This window comes from Symphalangus syndactylus, chromosome 8, assembly GCF_028878055.3.
Source record: "Symphalangus syndactylus isolate Jambi chromosome 8, NHGRI_mSymSyn1-v2.1_pri, whole genome shotgun sequence".
NCBI lineage: Eukaryota > Metazoa > Chordata > Mammalia > Primates > Hylobatidae > Symphalangus > Symphalangus syndactylus.
In genome coordinates, this window is record NC_072430.2 from 42,601,189 (window position 1) to 42,620,768 (window position 19,580).

The 19,580-nt window shown below is 51.3% G+C and overlaps 1 protein-coding gene across 13 annotated transcripts; it reads left to right on the forward strand.

Annotated features, from left to right (window-relative positions):
• The first annotated feature begins 445 nt into the window (after nt 1–445).
• ABCD4 (ATP binding cassette subfamily D member 4) lies at nt 446–19,449 on the forward strand. 13 transcript variants are annotated; one of them, XM_055288819.2, is made up of 19 exons: nt 446–625; nt 5,180–5,298; nt 5,774–5,901; nt 7,411–7,550; nt 9,011–9,127; nt 9,485–9,610; nt 10,266–10,316; nt 12,202–12,296; nt 12,581–12,702; nt 12,808–12,899; nt 13,074–13,163; nt 14,963–15,171; nt 15,344–15,435; nt 15,946–15,982; nt 16,692–16,741; nt 17,198–17,250; nt 17,570–17,646; nt 18,625–18,740; nt 18,912–19,449. In XM_055288819.2, the coding sequence occupies exons 1-19, from the start codon at nt 588–590 to the stop codon at nt 18,978–18,980; spliced, it is 1,821 nt and encodes a 606-aa protein (XP_055144794.1). In that variant the 5' UTR covers nt 446–587; the 3' UTR covers nt 18,981–19,449. The 13 variants fall into 13 exon arrangements, 10 of the variants coding, with proteins under 10 accessions (XP_055144794.1, XP_055144798.1, XP_063500294.1 ...); XM_055288823.2 differs by lacking the exon at nt 5,180–5,298 and having other exon boundaries at nt 466–625; XM_063644221.1 differs by having other exon boundaries at nt 489–625; nt 12,581–12,899.
• Nucleotides 19,450–19,580: the final 131 nt, after the last annotated feature.

The window sequence follows — 19,580 nt, forward strand, 5'->3', positions numbered from 1 at the left end:
GGCTCACTGCAGCCTTGACCTTCTGGGCCCAAGTGATTCTCCTGCCTCAGCCTCCAGAGTAGCTCGGACCACAGGCGCTCGCCACCATCCCCGGCTAATGTTTTTATCTTTTGTAAAGGCGGGGTCTTGCCATGTTGCCCAGGCTGGTCTTGAATTCCTGGGCTCTAGCGATCCTCCCGCCTTGGCCTCCCAAAGTGCTGGGATTACAGGAGTAACCCACCGCGCCCGGCTGGAAGCCTAATTTATACTTTTTTAAAGATCATGCTGGCTCCTCTGGGAGAATATGTAAAACATCTATTATACTCAGAATCTAAAATTCTTGCCGTAAAGTAGTTACACTCTCGGCTACCTATTGTCAAAAGGGAAGTCTCCCAGAAAATATGGGGGCGCTGTAGCCGCCGGGTCAGCCGAGTCCACTCTCTGGTACTTTTAGAGACGTCGGTCGCTTCCGGGGGAGGCCGCATCTCCCGCACCTTCCTCTCTATCCGCCGCCGTCTCTGTGGTAGCCGGGGCCCCGCCCCTCCTCGGACTCTGACCAGTACTGAACTCGCGGCTGCAAGGCTCCAGAGTCCCTCGGGTCTCAGGTCATGGCGGTCCCGGGGCCTGCGCCCGGAGCTGGCGCCAGGTAAGCAGGGCGGTCGGGGAGGAGGTTTGGGAGCAGGAGTTCCGGGCTGTGGGGAATGGGCTGTCCTGCCCTCCGTGCCTCGTCCGCCGCCCTGGCGCCCCCGTCTCTCCCCCGTGACTTCTGAGAGAAAGACGAGCTCCGCCCTCCCGCTGCTCGAGGCCGCTCCGCACCGGCCGCGGCCCCCTCCGTTCTTGGCCGGACTTGTGCCATCTCCTGCCGTGTGGGACCCTCTCCCTCGCAACTGGCATTTTTTTTGAAAAAAGAACCTCAGGTGCACAAAATTGAGTTGATCCTTCTCAGTTCTTGACACCCTGTGGGCCAATGCGAGGCTCCTTGTTTATTTTATCACTTTCTCTCTCCGTTCCTATTCCCAGACCCCTTTCACTCCCGTTTTCAGACAGCCACTCTGGTGTGTTATATAAGTGGCTTTACGGTCCACCTCGTGTGAATTTGTGCATGTGTTCCTTTGAAATCTATATAGTGGTTTCGAATTCTTCGGTATAATATGCTGTGATTTTTCTTTAAACCTTTTTTCTCAACATTCTGTTTTTGAGTCCATCCATGCTAGTCATCTCGTTTTCACTTCTGAGTGCTTGCATGGTGGGTGCTATGTGCATAGACTTATTAACACCCCCACAAGCCACACTGTAATGAATATTCTGGCAGTTGTCTCCTTGTGGATATTGGTGCATTTCTCTGGGTATCCTCCCCAGAGTTGGGTCCTGGTCATATCTAATTTTGCTGGATTGTTCTTTGGAATGGTCACACCAGTTTATACTTGCCGACGCGCAGTGCATAAAGCTTCCTGTTTCCCAGTATCCGTCCATCGTTCGGTAGTGGTTGGTTTTGTAATGTTTATCAGTCTGGTGGGTGTAAGGTGGTTATCCCATCGTGTACATTTTATTTATTTATTTATTTATTTATTTATTTATTTATTTATGAGACGGAGTTTTGCTCTTGTTCCCCGGGCTGGAGTGCAGTGGCACCATCTTGGCTTACTGCAACCTCCGCCTCTCGGGTTCAAGCGATTCTTCTGCCTCAGCCTCCTGCGTAGCTGGGATTGCAGGCGTGCGCCACCATACCCGGCTAATTTTTTGTATTTTTAGTAAAGACGGAGGGTTGACCAGTCTGGTTTCGAACTCCTGACCTCAGGTGATCCACCTGCCTCGGCCTCTCAAAGTGCAGGGATTACAGACATGAGCCACTGCGCCAGGCCTACATTTTCATGTGTTTATTAAACGTGGGTTTTCCCTTTTTTGAATTGCCTATTTATATCCTTTCCCACTTCTCTATGGATTTCCTATGTTCCTGGCTTGCAGGGATTCTTGTAGGCTCTAGATTTTAGATCCTGGTCATGCCCAGTGGCTCACACCTGTCATCCTAGCATTTTGGGAGGCTGAGGTGGATGGACCACTGGAGTCCAGGAGTTCGAGACTAGCCTGGGCAACATGGTGAAACCCCGTCTCTACCAAAAATACAAAAATTAGCTGAGCATGTTGACGCACGCCTGTACTCCCAGCCACTAAAGAGGCTGAGGTAGGAGAATCGCTTGAACCCAGGAGGCAGAGGTTGCCCTGAGCTGAGATCGCACCACTGCACTCCATCCTGGGCAACAGAGCAAGACCTTGTCTCAAAAAAAAAAAAAAAGATTTTAGGCCGAGAGCAGTGGCTCACGCCTGTAATCCCAGCATTTTGGGAGGCCGAGGCAGGCAGATCACCTGAGGTCAGGAGTTGGAGACCAGCCTGACCAATATGATGAAACCTCGTCTCTACTAAAAATACAAAAATTAGCCGGGCGTGGTGGCATGCGCCTGTAATCACAGCTTTTCAGGAGGCTGAGACAGGAGAATCACTTGAATCGGGGAGGCGGCCGTTGCAGTGAGCCAAGATCACGCCGTTGCACTCCAGGCTGGGCAATGAGCAAAACTCCATCTCAAAAAAAAAAAGAGATTTTAAGTCCTTGTTGGTTTTGCATTCTGTAGGTACCACCTCCAAGTCTTTTAACTTAATCTATGGCACTGTGTTGAATAAAAACATTTAACTCTAATGAAGTTAAATTCATCAGTTTTCCCCTGTATAGGTTTTTAAGATATCTTCATTAATATATTTTTCTACATTTCCTTCTATTAACATAATAGTGTTACTTTTCACATTTAGGTTTTTAACCCATTTGTAGTTATTTATTTATTTATTTATTTTGAGACGGAGTTTCGCTTTTGTTGCTTAGGCTCCTGTTGCAATGGTGCAGTATCGGCTCACCGCAACCTCTGCCTCCCAGGCTCAAGCAATTCTCCTGACTCAGCCTCCCAAGTAGCTGGGATTACAGGCATGTTCCACCAGGCCCGGCTAATTTTGTATTTTTAGTAGACATGGGGTTTCACCATGTTGGTCAGGCTGGTCTCTACCTCCTGACCTCAGGTGATCTGCCCACCTCGGCCTCCCAAAGTGCTGGGATTACAGGCGTGAGCCACCGCACCGGGGCTTAAGTTTATTTTTGTAAGTGGTTTGAGATAATGACCTAAGATTTTTTCCACTGTTTTCGATTACCACCACGCCTGGCCCAATTAATAACTAATTAATTAGTTGAAAATTAGAGAAGCTGTATAGCATAGTTAAGAGCGCAGATTCTTGGAGCAGGTTGACTGTCTTCAAGCTCTAAGGCTGCCACTCACCAGGTGGGTCACACAGGACAAGTTACTTAACCCTTTTTTGCCTCCATTCCTCATCCATAATATAGGATATAGTCTCTATTTCCTAGGGTCTTGGCTATTAAATGAATTATACATGTAAGGCCGGGCGCGGTGGCTCACGCTTGTAATTCCAGCACTTTGGGAGGCCGAGGCGGGCGGATCACGAGGTCAGGAGATCGAGACCACGGTGAAACCCCGTCTCTACTAAAAATACAAAAAATTAGCCGGGCCTGGTGGCAGACGCCTGTAGTCCCAGCTACTCGGAGAGGCTGAGGCAGGAGAATGGCGTGAACCCGGGAGGCGGAGCTTGCAGTGAGCCGAGACTGCGCTACTGCACTCCAGCCTGGGCGACAGAGCGAGACTCCGTCTCATAAAAAAAAAAAAAAGTCACCACCCCCGACCTATAGACTACTTTTGTTAGAACTGAGGTCTTCAGACCGGGTGCAGTGGCTCACGCCTGTAATACCAGTGCTTTGGGAGTCTGAGGCGGGCAGATCATGAGTTTGAGACCAGCCTGGCCAACATGGTGAAAGCCCGTCTCTACTAAAATTACAAAAAATTAGCCAGGCATGGTGGCAGGCACCTGTAATCCCAACTACTTGGGAGGCTGAGGCAGGAGAATCGCTTCAACCTGGGAGGCGGAGGTTGCAGTGAGCCGAGACCATGCCACTGCACTCCAGCCTGCGCAACAGAGCGAGACTCCGTCTAAAAAAAAAAAAAAAAAAGAACTGAGGTCTTCATAATGTTGGGTCATGCCAACCCTGTCTTTCTAGGTCTTCTTTCATGTCCTAAAATAGAGCTTTTCATTTTCCCTCTAAAATGTCTAATATGTTACTTTCTTTTTTTTTTTTTTTTTTTTTTTTTTTTGGAGACAGAGTCTCACTCTGTCACCCAGGCTGGAGTGCAGTGGCACCATCTGAGCTCACTGCAACCTCTGCCTCACGGGTTCTAGCAATTCTCCTGTCTCAGCCTCCCGAGTAGCTGGGACTACAGATGCACGCTGCCATGCCCGGCTAATTTTTTGTATTTTAGTAGAGATGGGTTTTCACTGTGTTGCCCAGGCTGGTCTCGAACTCCTGAGCTCAGGCAGTCCACCCGTCTCGGCCTCCCAAAGCCCAAAGTGCTAAGATTACAGGCGTGAGACACCACACCTGGCCAATATGTCCTTTTTAAAAGTTAACTCCTGGATATTTGATAGTTTTTCTGTAGGTTTTTTGCCTTTGTAAATGACATCTTATTTTCTTTATATCTTCTAATTATTGCTGGTATAGAAGAACACTATTGATATTTGTATATCTAATGACATTGGCAAACTCTTTATTTTCAACAGTTTGTCTGTTGATTTGCTTCTTTCCTGTGTAAATGATCACATCATCTGCCAGTAGCAGTTTTGTTTGTTCGTTTTTTGAGATGGAGTCTCGCTCTGTCACCCAGGGTGGAGTGCAGTGGCATGATATCAGCTCACTGCAACTTCCGCCTCCCGGGTTCATGCGATTCTCCTGCCTCAGCCTCCCAAATAGCTGGGATTACAGGTGTGTGCCACCATGCCCAGCTGATTTTGTGTTTTTAGTAGAGATGGGGTTTCACCATGTTGGCCAGGCTGGTCTCGAACTCCTGGCCTCAAGCAATCCTCTTGCCTCGGCCTCCCAAAGTGCTGGGATTACAGGCATGAGCCACCACGCTCGGCCAAAGAATTTCCTTTGTATCCGTGGTCTGTTCCCAGCCTACCATCTTCAGCATTCGGAAACCATTCTTTCTGGATGGCCTGGACCCTCTACAGAACAATGTGGATAAGCTTAATAACTACTCCCTAAGGCTTAATTACTGTCTTGGGGTTTTCTCTGCCTCCCCACCTTCTCTTCAGACCCAGGTTAGATCTGCAGTTTCTCCAGCGGTTCCTGCAGATACTGAAGGTTTTGTTTCCTTCTTGGTCATCACAGAATACCTTAATGTTCCTGACCCTTTTGTGCCTGACCCTACTGGGTGAGTGAGTGAGCCCAAACTAGAGGAGGGAGGGGAGCTCTGGTTTGGGGTCCCTTTCCATCTTTTTTTTTTTTTTTTTTTTTGAGACGGAGTTTCTCTCTTGTTGCCCCAGGCTGGAGTGCAGTGGCACGATCTCAGCTCACTGCAACCTCTGCCTTCCTGGTTCAAACGATTCTCATGCCTCAGCCTCCCGAGTAGCTGGGATTACAAGCACCCGCCACCACGCCTGGCTAATTTTTGTATTTTTTTAGTAGAGATGGGGTTTTGCCATCTTGGCCAGGTTGATCTCGAACTCCTGACCTCAGGTGATACACCCCCCGCTCAGCCTCCCAAAGTGCTGGGATTACAGGCGTGAGCCACCACGCCTGGACCCTTTTCATCTCTTCGGGGTGCTGATGAGGCAGGGACTCAGGAAGAAGCCTCCCTTCTTTTTAACCCCTCATCACTGATTTCTTACTCCTCTCCCTCCTTTCAGAGCAATTGGTGATCTACCAGGTTGGCTTGATCCCCAGTCAGTACTATGGGGTCCTGGGAAACAAAGACTTGGAAGGGTTTAAGACTCTGACAATCCTGGCTGTCATGCTCATTGTTCTGAACTCCACGGTAAGATCTTTCCCTCTCTCTTGTGTCACTCTCCCTCTCCAGTCCAGTGTGAGCGTAATGCCTAGTGGAACTTAGCCTTCAGGAAACAGGAAGCAAGCTGTGGGGGTGTGTTTCCTCCCTTTTCTGGGAACTAAAGGGATAGTTGCCCTTATTAAGCACATTGATCTTGCTATTGGCCCACCTGGGACTGATTCATCAGATGTTTCCACTCCTGGGCCCAGGCCACAGGTTCTGGTTTAATTCAGCATTTAGCAGAACTGATCATTGCCCCTTTCCTTCCTAGAACTCTTGTTTCTGGCAGCTCATTAAAACTGGGCTCGGCAGCCAGAGCTGCTGCTCCTCCTCTGTGGGACCGAGGCCGTGATTCACCCTGGCACCATGTCACACCTCCCAGCCTTTGAACGGTGCTTTCTTGCAGAATGGCCTCCTCCCCTACCCCTCATTCAGTAGGGGGGCTACCGCCTGCTCACTTTTCATCATCCCTCCGTTGTCACCTCTTTCAAGTCTTCCTCAGCTTTCTCCTTTGTGTCTCCTCCACCAAACTCTACCCTTTTCTGTACTTAACTAATTCCTTGAGTTTACCTCTGCTGTACACTCCTCACAGCCTTGTAATTGTTTTCTGGCTAAACTGTGAGCTCATAATGTCCCTAGTGCTTAGCACACAAGTGCTCTGGAAATGGTAAATGATGAGACTCAAGGCTCTGCCAGAACTCAAGCCTAATGCTCTCTGCCAGGCTGTGCCACCTGTTTCCTTGGGGAAGCCACTTCTCATCGTACCGTGGCCACTTTTGATGGGTCTTCGGTCAGTAAGCACCTATGCATACAAATCTCTGTCCCAAGCTTGGGGGATAAAAAGAGTAAGAACATAAATGGAAGCGATAATATGATCTCCAATCTTCAGAAGCTCATCTACTCTCAAAATAAGACAGTGTAGAAAGAGGCCTGGGGGTCTTGCATCTGGTAAGCCCTTTAATATTTGGTGAAGGAGGCTGGGTACAGTGGCTCATGCCTATAATACCAGCACTTGGGAGGCCAAGGTGGGCAGATCACCCGAGGTCGGGAGTTCAGACCAGCCTGACCAACATGGAGAAACCCCGTCTCTACTACAAATACAAAATTAGCTGGGCATGGTGGCACCTGCCTGTAATCCCAGCTACTCAGGAGGCTGAGGCAGGAGAATCGCTTGAAACTGGGAGGTGGAGGTTGTGATGAGCCAAGATCACGCCAATTCACTCCAGCCTGGGCAACAAGAGTAAAACTCCGTCTCAAAAAAAAAATTTTTTTTGGTGAAGGAATGAACACGTGAGTGAGTGAGTGAGTGAGTGAGTGAGTGAGGAAGGGAAAGTCCCATGACTTGACGACTGAAACAAGAAAAGTGCTGAGTGGACAGAGTAATCAGAGTCAGAGTGGGCTGGGATAGGTCAGCGGAGGCTCTTGCCAGCCTTGAGCTTTGAGCTGAGATTTTCAGGAAGCCATCTCTCCCTTCCCCTTGCTTCCCCCGCTGCACAGCTGAAGAGCTTTGATCAGTTCACCTGCAACCTGCTGTATGTGAGCTGGAGGAAGGACCTCACTGAGCACCTCCACTGCCTCTACTTCCGGGGCCGTGTGTACTACACCCTCAACGTGCTGCGGGATGACATCGATAACCCGTAGGTGCCCCAACTCAGTCCTTTCTACACTCTGTGTGGTCCTTTCCATCTGGCCTAGCCCTGGAGACTCCCGGCGGCAGACCCCATGGAGATCGTCTACAGTTGTTTTCAAATGCTGCTGCCCAGAGTCATGGGGGAAGGTGCCCTGCAGAGGACTCCTGGAGAAGCTGCAGGGCTGTGAATAGGCAGCTAAAAAGAAGAAGCCTGCCAGGTGCAATGGCATGCACCTGTAGTCCCAACAACTCAGGAGGCTGAGGCAGGAGGATCGCTTGAGCCCAGGAGTAGTGCACCGTGAGCACGCTTGGGAATGGCCACTGTACTCTAGCCTGGGCAACATAGCAGAAACCCCCATCTCTTAAAAAAAAAAAAAAAATCAGGAGCAGCTTCCTTTTGTTGTTTTCATATTTTATATCTTAGTCTTCCAGTAAGGCACCCTCTAAAGAAAATGTCCTTGCTAGAAAAACCAGCTCTTTGATTTTTATCAGTAAGTAATTACCGCTATCCAGGATTCAGTCTAGGATTCAAATCCCCATTCTATCACCACTCAGGTATAGCTCTTAAAGTCACCAAGCCCCAGGTTCCCCTTCTGTAAAATGAGGATAATAATAGTTCCTATCTCAAAGGGTGTAGTGAGGATGAAAAATCATTCATGTAATGCACATATACAGTGCCTGACACATAGCAAGTGTTCCAGTGTAAGTTAGCTATTGTTATTTTACAGATGAGGAAGCTGAAGCCCAGAGATTGCAAGTGACTTGCCCAAGGTCACGTCACTCATTGAGAATAGGAGTCAGTATGGCCCTAGTGGTGAGATGAGACATACGGGGTCTCCTTCACACCCATCCCCTCACTCATCACTGCCTTCCTAGCAAGCACTTTGTTGCTTGGGGTGCCTCTCAGCTCAAGCTGAGCTTTGGTGCAAAGATGCATGGGAAGCTGCTGCTGCTGCCTAACTTCTAGGCCCCTTTCTGATGGCTATGGCTTCCATCCTCCCTCTGCTCCCTGAGTAGCTGGGACTACAGGTGTGCCTCACAACCTGGAGCTTTCACAGCCAGATAACTAAAGGGGCCAGGCTAGGGCTTATGTAAGAGAAATTTGGGAGGATTGAGATAAAGGGGATAGTTTTCTTGATCATCCAAAACAGCTCATCTACCTTCCAGTTTTTCTTTGGCTCTGCTCAGAGCTGGCTCAGGCCCCTGGGTGCTGGACCTTTCAGTTCCCACTTTTTCAGAGGATTAACTGAGGCACTGTAAGATGCAATTCTCTAGAACTCTGTTTAAAGGCGCCAGGATTTAGTTGCCCCTAGGAAACCAGCCTTGTCTGGTTCCCTCTTCCCGTAGGGTCAGTGTTCACAGCACTGTGAGGCAAGGTCAAGAGCAGAGGTGATGTGAAAGTTTCTCGCTCTCTCTACCTTTGGGCCCATCTTCCTGGGTCCAGCTACTCTGTGTCATTGGCTCCAGGGACCAGCGCATCAGCCAGGATGTGGAGCGATTCTGCCGGCAGCTCAGCAGCATGGCCAGCAAGCTGATCATCTCCCCATTCACCCTCGTCTACTACACTTACCAGTGCTTCCAAAGGTGAAGCCTCCCTCCTCCCCAGCCTGGTGTTTCCCCAGAGGGCCCTCAGTCAGCTCTCCCAGGTCAAGGTCCAAAAGAAGCTTATTTCCCCTCTCGCCCACCGTACCTTACGGAGTCTTCCCGTCCCACGTGCTCAGGCCCGTGCCCTTCCTTTGGCCCTGTGTTGTTGCAGTGTCACAGGTATCCTGGCTCTGACAGCTCATACCAGATGCCCCCACATAGGAGCAGAGGGCCCATTGGGCCACTCAGATTGGACAGGGACTACCCGAGAGGGAACAGGAGTCAGGGCTGAGGCATGTGGGGATAGGTGGCACCCCACACCCTCTCCCTTCCTCTCTCCCTCTCTTTCTATTTCAGCACAGGCTGGCTCGGGCCTGTGAGCATCTTTGGGTATTTCATCCTGGGGACTGTGGTGAACAAAACTTTGATGGGCCCCATTGTGACGAAGCTGGTGCATCAGGAGAAGCTGGAGGGAGATTTTAGGTGTGTCTCCCTCGCTTGAGGTTTCTGGGCTGGGGCATAATGGTTAAGGAAGGGGATCTGGAGTAAGACTGCCTAAGTTCAAATCCTAGCTGTGCCGGTTACTAGCTGTGTGATCTTGGAGAGGTCTTTAACCTCTCCAAGCTTCAATGTTCTTGTCTCTAAAGTGGAAATGGTACCATTGCCTACTGAGAGGATTAGGAGGATTAATGAAATCATACCTGAGAAGGGCCGAGAACCGTGTCTGGCTGGCCATCACCATCGTCATTGTCATCTCTTGGCCTTCTCACTGCCCTGGCATAACCGCCCTGTCTTGGATCAGTTGGGCGTGGCAGCCGATGGATCCAGCGCCTACCCTGTGCTTCTTGTCCCCCTCCTTTGGGCCAGGCCCTGGGAGGAGGAGATGCTGTGAGCAGGAATACCCCTGTCCTCTCTGCAGAAAGCTGAGGGGCAGCCCTGTCTCTGCAGAGCTTCTGCCACACCACCTAGCCCTGGGGTTTTCTACCCCATAACAGTCCAGGAAAGGGTCAGACTGAGGCAGCCACGGTTTTGAGGCAGAGTCGGGCTCCATTTGGGGGGTCTTCGTGATCCAGGACTCCAACAAGAGTGAGGCCAGTACTCCCTGTTGTCAGCACACATTTCCCTTTGGTCCACCCAGGTTCAAGCACATGCAGATTCGGGTGAATGCGGAGCCTGCTGCTTTCTACAGGTGAGTCTGGAGAGGTGGTTCCCCTTCTGTCTTGCCAGAGCTGAGAGTGGAGAAGGAAAGATGAATCCTACAACCCTCCCACCACCACCGAGCTCAGGGGCTGAGTGTTGTCACACTTGGCTGTGACCCTCTCCTTCTACCTCCCCCTGCCCTTGTCTGCCTCATCCTTAGGTCCAGGGATTTGCTTCTGAAGCTGGTGGTTCCTTACTGTGGCCAGCTTTAGTCTTAGTGGCCTAGCGTGGGGCCTGAAATTGTCAAATGAATGAATGCCTCATCCTGTTGCTGGTGACTGTAAGACATCCCTCTGCCTCTGCTCTTCTGTCTGTTAAGAAGCTTTCTTGCCAGTGCCTGAGGTTCAAGCCTGATCCTTTGTCTCTGTAGTGTGGGATGGAACGCGAGCTTCTCAGAAAACCAGGAGGCCTGCTCCCCACAATGCTGTCTAATGGAGCCAAGCGTCTGGTCTCCTGACGGCAGCAGCAGGAGCAGCAGCGGCATGAAATCCCATCCCTTCCCTCCAGGGCCAGGGCCGGTCCCTGTGCGCTGCCTTATGTGAGGCCTCTGAAATCAGCGTTAGGATTGATAGTGCAGGCGGAGGTTTGCGTTTAAGAAGTGGAAGCTACTCCTTGGCTCACCTGTACTTGGGGTGGATCTGATAGCCCTTGGGACCTTTGCTCCTCAGTCTCTGCTGCAGTTTGCAACCTCCACCACTTGAGGGCACCAAGAATACTGGGAATCTGCACTGGGGTGGGGTTGTGAGGTGGGCAGGGCTGGGTGTGTAAAAAAGTTGCTTTTGGAGGCCAGGCACGGTGGCTCATGCCTGTAATCCCAGCACTTTGGGAGGCCAAGGCGGGTGGATTGCCTGAGGTCAAGCGTTCGAGAGCAGCCCGGCCAACATGGTGAAACCCCGTCTCTACTAAAAATAAAAAAAATCAGCTGGGCGTGGTGGCGGGCACCTGTAATCCCAGCTACTCGGGAGGCTGAGGCAGGAGAATTGCTTGAATCCAGGAGGCGGAGGTTGCAGTAAGCAGAGATCCTGCCATTGCACTCCAGCCTGGGTGACAGAGCAAGACTCCGCCTCAAAAAATGAAAAGTTGCTTTTGGATTCTGCAACCTCTGCTCATGAGCTCTGGGGAAGACAGGTTAGTTCGTAGAGTTTCAATGAGTTCTTCTGTGGCCTCTGTGCAAAATCTGAAATCTCCCTCCACCTTTTCTGCTTAGCGAATTTCTTCCCATCCTTGAAACCCCAGATCACCTCCTCTGGAGAGCCTCCCCAGACTCCCTTAATGGCTAAGCCTATTTGCTGCCATGGCCCTGAGGGCACACTTAGTACTGATTCCAGATGAAGAATGCAGTATGCCTGCCTGCCCTCTGGACTGAGAGCTCCTCAAAGACAGAGATAATTTTCTCATCTCTTTATTGCACTAGCTACCTAGTGCAGAGCCTGGTACACCTAGTGACGGCTCTGTGTATGTTTATTTAACAATAGTTTTTATTTATTGAAGGCTCCTTATGTGCTTGGCACTTTATATTTAGAAACTTTTAATTCTCACTCTAACCTATTACATAGGTATTATTGGCTCCATTTTATAGATGAAAAAACTGAGGCTTGGAGGCTTAAGTAGCCTGCCTGTGTCACCCAGCTAGTAACTGGCCAGAGCCAGGATTTGAACTAGGTCTGCCCAACTCTAGAGTTTATGTTCTTCACACAGACGATACCATAAGGCATGACTGAAGCCGTGAATGGGTGCTAGCAGTAGACAGAGCCTGAGACCAAGATCATTTGGATGGCCTTGGTTTCTAAAGGAGGGTGTGATATGGGACAGGGGGCCCCCCAACCTGGCTGAACCTCTCCAGCCCTGTGGACATCCCAGCCTTTCCTTGTCAGAGCTGGGCATGTGGAGCACATGAGGACAGACCGCAGGCTGCAGAGACTCCTTCAGACCCAGAGGGAGCTGATGTCCAAGGAGCTCTGGCTGTACAGTAGGCGAGGGGGCCCAGGGAAGTGGGAACCGTGGGGTTGGACTGGTCTGCTTCCCTTCCCACACCTCTCTACCTCCTGTCTGCAAGGATAAATATGCCGTGATGAAGGAATTAACCGGGGGCCGGCGGGGGGAGCTGTTGCCTTTCTGTGAGTGTCCTTAGGAGAATGAGGATCCAGGGAGGCCACGTGGCCCTACTTGGCATCCTGCTCCCCGTCTTAGGGTTGTGTCCCCTGCAGGGCATGTGGATGGTTCCTGGGTATCTCATGCATCTGTCTTCTACAGTTGGCATCAACACCTTTGACTATCTGGGCAGCATCCTGAGTTACGTTGTCATCGCAATCCCCATTTTCAGCGGGGTCTATGGAGACCTGAGTCCCGCAGAGCTTAGCACCCTGGTCAGCAAGGTGAGACTCCCTCTTGGTGACACCTCATGCTGTCCCTCTCTGTCCTTGGCTCAGTGTCTGTGGGCTGGAGTCAGGACCCGCTTGACCTCTGCCCATCCTGCCCAGAATGCCTTTGTGTGCATCTACCTCATCAGCTGCTTCACCCAGCTCATCGACCTGTCCACAACGCTCTCGGATGTGGCTGGCTACACGCACAGGTGAGGCCGTGTCCCAGCCCTCTGGCTCCTGAGCAAAGTGTGTGCTGCCGGAAGAAGTGGCTGAGTGAAAAAAGGAACAGAGACATACCATGTACTCGTGGGTGTGAGATAGGAAAAGGAATTTACCTTCACCTGGCCCCCAGACCCTGCCTCAGATTTTCTTTTCTTGCTCAGAATTGGGCAGCTTCAGGAGACGCTGTTGGACATGTCCCTGAAGTTGCAGGACTGCGAGATGCTGGGCGAGAGCGAGTGGGGCTTGGACACGTGAGTAGTGGGCTGGCAGAGCAGTAGTTGAGGCTGCAGGCTCTGGCATCACCTGGCTTGGGTTACCCTGGAGCCCTGCCCTTTCCCAGCTTGGCAGCAGAGTTGTGAGGAGTAAATGGAAATGGAATGCCAGGCACATGTAAGTTCACAGTCCATGTTTTGCTCTTCCGGCATCTGTTGTGTTAATTTACACCATTCCCCCAGCCAATGGAAGCAAAGTACACACACCTTCTGCCTGAGATAACAGCAATCTGCAGTGTCCTTCCCTTCCTGTGCTTCCTCCTCCCGCTGATTCCTCTCCCTGCCCCTTTCCTTGGGGCATGTCTGTCTTTGTTCCCCCACTTCACTCGGCCCCAGAGATGTCTGTATTCGTGTGTCTGCGTGGATCTATAATGTTTCTGTGCATTCAAGATTTGTTTGATCTCCACACTTTCCTTGGGCAGATTACCTAACTGTTCTGTCTGTTTCTTCATGTCTGAAAAGGAGGTCATAATGAACTTCCTTCCCTTGTTGTAAGGATTGGATATCATCATCCATGGAAAGTGCTTGGACAGTGGTCACATCATAAGCTTTCAAAAATCAGTCTGAATTCCAGGGCCTACACTCAACTTGCTTTTCTTAGGAGCTAATGCCTTAACTGTTGCTTCTGTTCCAAATGAAAGCTTCATGCAACCATGAGTCCAGAGGCTAGGCATGAAAGGAGGGTCGGTAGGAAACTGGAATTGCTGTTCTGTGGGGAGCCAGGCGTCCATGCAGAGCCAGAAACTCCAGAACCATTTAGCTTTAACCACTCCCATTCTTATTAGTACTCTGGTCACACTGACGCTATGAAGACTCATCAGCATTAGAATTAGTTGAATACTACTCTGTGACCTGGGCAGTTACTTAGCCACCTGACTCTCAGTGTCCTCATCTGTGATGATATTTGAGATTCATGGGCATTAGACTGAGTAAGATCAGTCCCATAAGGGGCTGTGTCCAGCCAGGCACAGAGTAGAAGTTCCATCCCTACCCCTGTATTAATGTGCTCAGGCTGCTATGACAGAAGACCACAAGCCGGGTGGCTTAAACAATAGAAATTAATTTTCTCACAATTCCGGATGCTTATGGTCCACGATCAAGTTGTCAGCAGAATTGGTTTTTTCTGAGGCCACTCCTTGGCTTGTAGATGGCCACCTTGTTGCTGTGTCCTCACATGGCCTTTCCTCTGTATGTGCGTGCCCCTGCCACTTCTATCTTAAAAGGACACCGGTCATATTGGATTAGGGTCCCACCCCAGCAACTTCATGTTAACATCATCTCTTTAAAGACCCTGCCTCCGGCCAGGCACGGAAGCTCACGTCTATAATCCCACCACTTTGGAAGGCTGAGGTGGGCGGATCACCTGAGGTCACAAGTTCGAGACCAGACTGGCCAACATAGCAAAACCCTGTCTCTACTAAAAATATGGGCGCGGTGGTGGGCATCTGTAATCCAGCTACTCAGGAGGCTGGGACAGTAAAATCCCTTGAACCCAGGAGGTGGAGGTTGCAGTGAGCTGAGATCGCACCACTGCACTGAAGCCTGGGTGACAAGAGCGAGACTTTCTCTCAAAAAAAAAAAAAAAAAAAAAATGACCGTGCCTCCAAATGCAGTTACATTCTGAGTCACTGGGGGGCTTGGACTTCAGCATGTGATTTTGGGAGGCTGCAAGTCAGCCCATAACAATCCACAGGTGGTGGCTCCCGGGAGCAGTGCCTCCCCCACAGCAACACTGACCCTGCCCGTCTTCCTCACGCCCCCTCTCTTCTCTGACACAGAGCCCCAGGGTGGCCAGTGGCAGAACCAGCAGACACAGCGTTTCTCCTTGAGCGGGTCTCCATCTCTGCCCCTTCCTCTGACAAACCCCTAATCAAGGATCTGAGCCTAAAGATCTCCGAGGGACAGAGCCTGCTCATCACAGGCAACACGGGCACTGGCAAGACCTCCTTGCTTCGGGTTCTGGGCGGCCTCTGGACGAGTACACGGGGTGAGAGCCAGGCCCTCCCTGCCTCTGACCCAGCCTGGGCCCTAGGGGTGGGGTGAAGGCGGGGACAGTGTGGCAGAATCCATTCTTTTCTGTTGGGGAACAAGGAAGAGAGGAGACAGGCAATTGCCTCTTCTGGGAGATCTCACAATGGAGATTTCTGTGGGCTCTGCAGGCTCAGTGCAGATGCTGACGGACTTTGGGCCCCATGGGGTGCTATTCCTGCCACAAAAGCCGTTCTTCACTGACGGGACCCTTCGGGAGCAGGTCAGCCTAGTTCAGGGGGCCCACTCATCCCTCCTCACCCCTGCCCACCCACAGCTGGGACCTCTGGCACTGTGACAAGTCTCAGGCCCTAGAGTCAGGGCAAAAGATGAGGTAGTGAAGTGGCCCAGGCCTGGGAACTGCTGGCTTTAAGAACCTTCTATTCACATCCATGGACTGGGCCCACGACTCAGAGCAGCTCCTGAGGCAGGTAAATGGGTCAAGGACTCACACCACATATCACACGCATATGTCAAACACCCGAGGTCGGATTATGGGGCCCCTGCCCTCAGGAGGCTGTTAGACTCTTCCCGCTAAACACACTTCTGAAGGTTGTAGGGACCTTGCCCCGCTGTCTGTGGGCCAGAGCCTCTCCCATCTGACCTGGGCCAGGTGTTCCCACCTCTCCTCCTTGGGAGGTTCCAGTGGGTTCTGGAGGGAGGGTGGGCTGTGTGCAGCTCCATCTTTTGCTCGCCCTCCTCCTAGGCTGGTGTGGTTTTTTTCTTTTCTCAGGTGATATATCCCCTGAAGGAGGTCTACCCCGACTCAGGTGAGCTGGTCCTCCTTAGGTCATGTCCTTTCCTTCTGTCGCGGTTGTCCCTGCTCTACCTGACTGTGGCCTCACCTGTGCCCTTTGGGAGAGGCTCCAGCTAGGCCGCTGATTCAAGGAAGAGTAGCTCCTCTCCTCTTCCTTTGACTGTTTTGGGGTCTGCACCCAGATCTCACCTCATTCTGTCTTTCTGTCCTTAAGGAGAGACGCCCACTGGGACAAGGAAAGTGATGCCTTCCTTCACCCACCCCTTCCCTTATCAAGGGCTGCAACCTGTGGTTTCAAAGCCTTCGCCCAGCATTCTGAGGCCCCCACCCCTGCCATCATCCATGGTGTGCCCTGTCTATTCTTTTTTTTTTTTTTGAGATGGAGTTTCACTCTGTCATCCAGACTGGAGTGCAGTGGTGTGATCTCGGCTCACTGCAACCTCCACCTCCCAGGTTCAAGTAATTCCCCTGCCTCAGCGTCTTAAGTAGCTGGGACTACAGGTGCATGCCACCACACCTGCCTAATTTTTGTATATTTAGTAGAGACAGGGTTTCACCGTGTTGGCCAGGGTGGTCTCTATCTCCTGACCTTGTGATCCACCCGCCTCGGTCTCCCAAAATGCTGGGATTACAGGCGTGAGCCACTGTGCCCAGCTTTGCCCTGTCTATTTTGACCAGCCAGGAGGCTCTGGCTTTTTGCAGAAGGCTTCTCTGTTGTGCAGGTTCTGCTGATGATGAGAGGATCTTGAGGTTCTTGGAATTGGCAGGCCTGGTAAGTGGGGGCAGGGACCCTCAGGACCTGAGCCCACCTGGGAGCACCAGCTACAGGTAGGCAGGTGTTGGCCCTGCTGTGCCTTGGCCCAGGACTGGAAGTCTGAACCTGGGGTGGAGAATGGGAGTATCAGTTGACAGTGTGTGCTGTTGGCCAGGTTTAGGCATGAAGAGGGTAGTGCTCTCATTGCAGAATTTTAAAACAAAAATAGGATTGACGAAGGCAGTTTGCTTTTTACTGTCACCATGCTGCAGCAAGTCTAAACAGTGTCATTGGTAGAATATTCCTCTCTGCCTGGGGCAGACTGTCCCACAGCCCTCCACCTTGGTATGCCACTGGGGCATATATTTGTCTTAGAGGTGTGTGTGTGTGCTGGGGAGTGAGGGAGGTTCCCCATGATGGCAGGTAGCAGGGCTGGCCATTTCATGGACATCGTGCCCTCTGGGTCTGTTACAGTCCAACTTGGTGGCAAGGACAGAGGGTCTGGACCAGCAGGTGGACTGGAACTGGTAAGAAAAGAGCTTGGGTGCTCCAGAGATAGCTCCACCATAAAGACAGTGGGTTTCAGGGTCCCTGTCAAGGAATGGAACGGCTCCTGACCCCAAAGTCCAGATGTTTGGCTGGTCAATTGGGTGCAAGTTTATGCCCTTGGGAACAGTTTTGCCTCACTCTGTGAGGGCTGTAGGCCTGTGGTCGAAAGGCAAGGGGCTTCTGTCTCCTGGGGCTCACCTCTGTGCAGAGAAACCTCTTCCTACCCAAACCATTCTAGGGTGAAAGCCAAGCTATATCCTTCCTCTTCTAGCCATCCTCTCTCCTCCCTTTCCTCAGGTATGATGTTCTGTCCCCGGGAGAGATGCAACGGCTCTCCTTTGCCCGACTCTTCTACCTGCAGCCGAAGTACGCAGGTGAGGTCTGCCTTGTGGCTGCACATGCCATGCGCTGTCTGCACTCACAGGTGTAGCAGCATGTGTTCACAGGCACCCAGGCACACCTGTGCTTGGCTGGGCTTCTCCGCATTCCCTGCTGGAGAGGACAGCAGGCCCTGCCCATGTAAACAGTGCTTGGCATCTTCAGAGTAACACTGAATATGCTGTACTGCCAGCTCATAAGCTTTCTTTTCTTCTCTTTTCTTTTTTTTTTTTTTTTTTTTTTTGGAGACAGTCTCACTCTGTCACCCAGGCTGGAGTATAGGGGCACAGTCGTGGCTCAATGCAGCCTGGAACTCCCAGGCTTAAGTGATCCTCTCACCTCAGCCTCCTGAGTAGCTAGGACTACAGGCATGTGCCACCACACCCTGCTAATTTTTTTTATTTTTGTAGAGATGGGGTCATGCTTTGTTGCCCAGGCTGGTGTGGAGCTCGTGTGCTCAGGCCATCCTCCCACGTTGGCCTCCAAAAGTGCTGGGCTTACAGGCATGAACCACTGTGCCCAGCTCATAAGCTTTTTGCCTGGCAGCAGCTGGAGCCAGGAGCCAACCTTGAAGGATTGTAATTTTATGCTCCTCTGGCTTCACCATCAAATGATATGGGCACCCATCCTCCTCTCCCGCCAAGCCGTGCCTGGCAGGGGGATGGGTGTGGACTTTTCCAAAGACTGACATTCTTGCGGGGGACTGGGATTCCCTGGATTGAGTAGTCCCAGGGAGTGGCTGGTGCTTATCTGTAGAAGCTGAGAGATTTCATGCAGCTGCTCACAGGCGATTCCTTCAGAGAGTCTGGCCCTCTGCTCCTCTCGCCCATCCTTCTCCCTGAGGCAGAGCTTCTGGAAGCCAGAGCAGCTTTCAGCCTCCCCTGGGTCCCAGCTGGGGTTGAGTACGGGTGGGAGGAGAAGCAGCGGCAGCAGAGGGCAGGGCTTTGATCTCTTCCTCTGTGCTCTGCCCTCAGTGCTTGATGAAGCCACCAGTGCCCTGACAGAGGAGGTGGAGAGCGAGCTCTATCGCATCGGCCAGCAGCTGGGGATGACGTTCATCAGTGTGGGACATCGGCAGAGCCTTGAGAAGGTACCCATGCTCACAAGGATGGTCTAAGGAGGAGAAAGAACCCAAAGGCTGAGCCCGGCCAGGGCCAGAGGCCCCTCAAAACGGGCAGTAGCAGTAGCAGAGAAAACCGAGTGGCCTCCTGTGCCGGCGGCTAGGGCAGCCTGATCTCTGTGTGGTGGTGGTCTCTTGTAGTTTCATTCCTTGGTTCTGAAACTCTGTGGAGGAGGAAGATGGGAGCTGATGAGAATCAAAGTGGAATGAAGCTCCGGCTTTTGGAAGGAGAGCCACACTCTGGCGGGTCGGCAGCCCTCAGGAGAGATCAGGAGGACTGACGGCGAAGATCGAGCTCAGGTTCGCCACATAGGTCCTGTGCAGGAGCCCTGGCAGTGGTGGACTGAGCCCAGGTCTAGGTTTCTGTGGGGGACACTGAGTCTCCCAGTGTTCAGTCTCCCAGGACTCTGCTGCCTCAGCCAGAGCTTCCATATGCTTGAAGTGCTGATTACCTACAAATGATTCCAGATCATGTTTGCTAAAGGGAAATCTGGAAGTGTGAGATCTGTAAGAAATGAAAGGTCAGGGTGGAAAGAGATCTCTTGGAGTCAAGAGATCTGGAAATCTTTTAATCAGTTAAATTGTGCAGCAATAGATTTTTAACTTTAACTGACCATTTAAGTTTTTTTATAAGTTTTTTACAAAGAAAAGTTAAACATTAAAAAGAATTACAGCTTTCTGTCTTCTCTGTCATGGAATGATCTTTTTTATTGAATCTCCAGATTTGTATTTGAGAGCTTGGTGGGAAGGGAAGCACGCTTTGCTGTTCGGGAATCTTCTGCCTAGGGTTTTTCACTTCTCCCCACATCT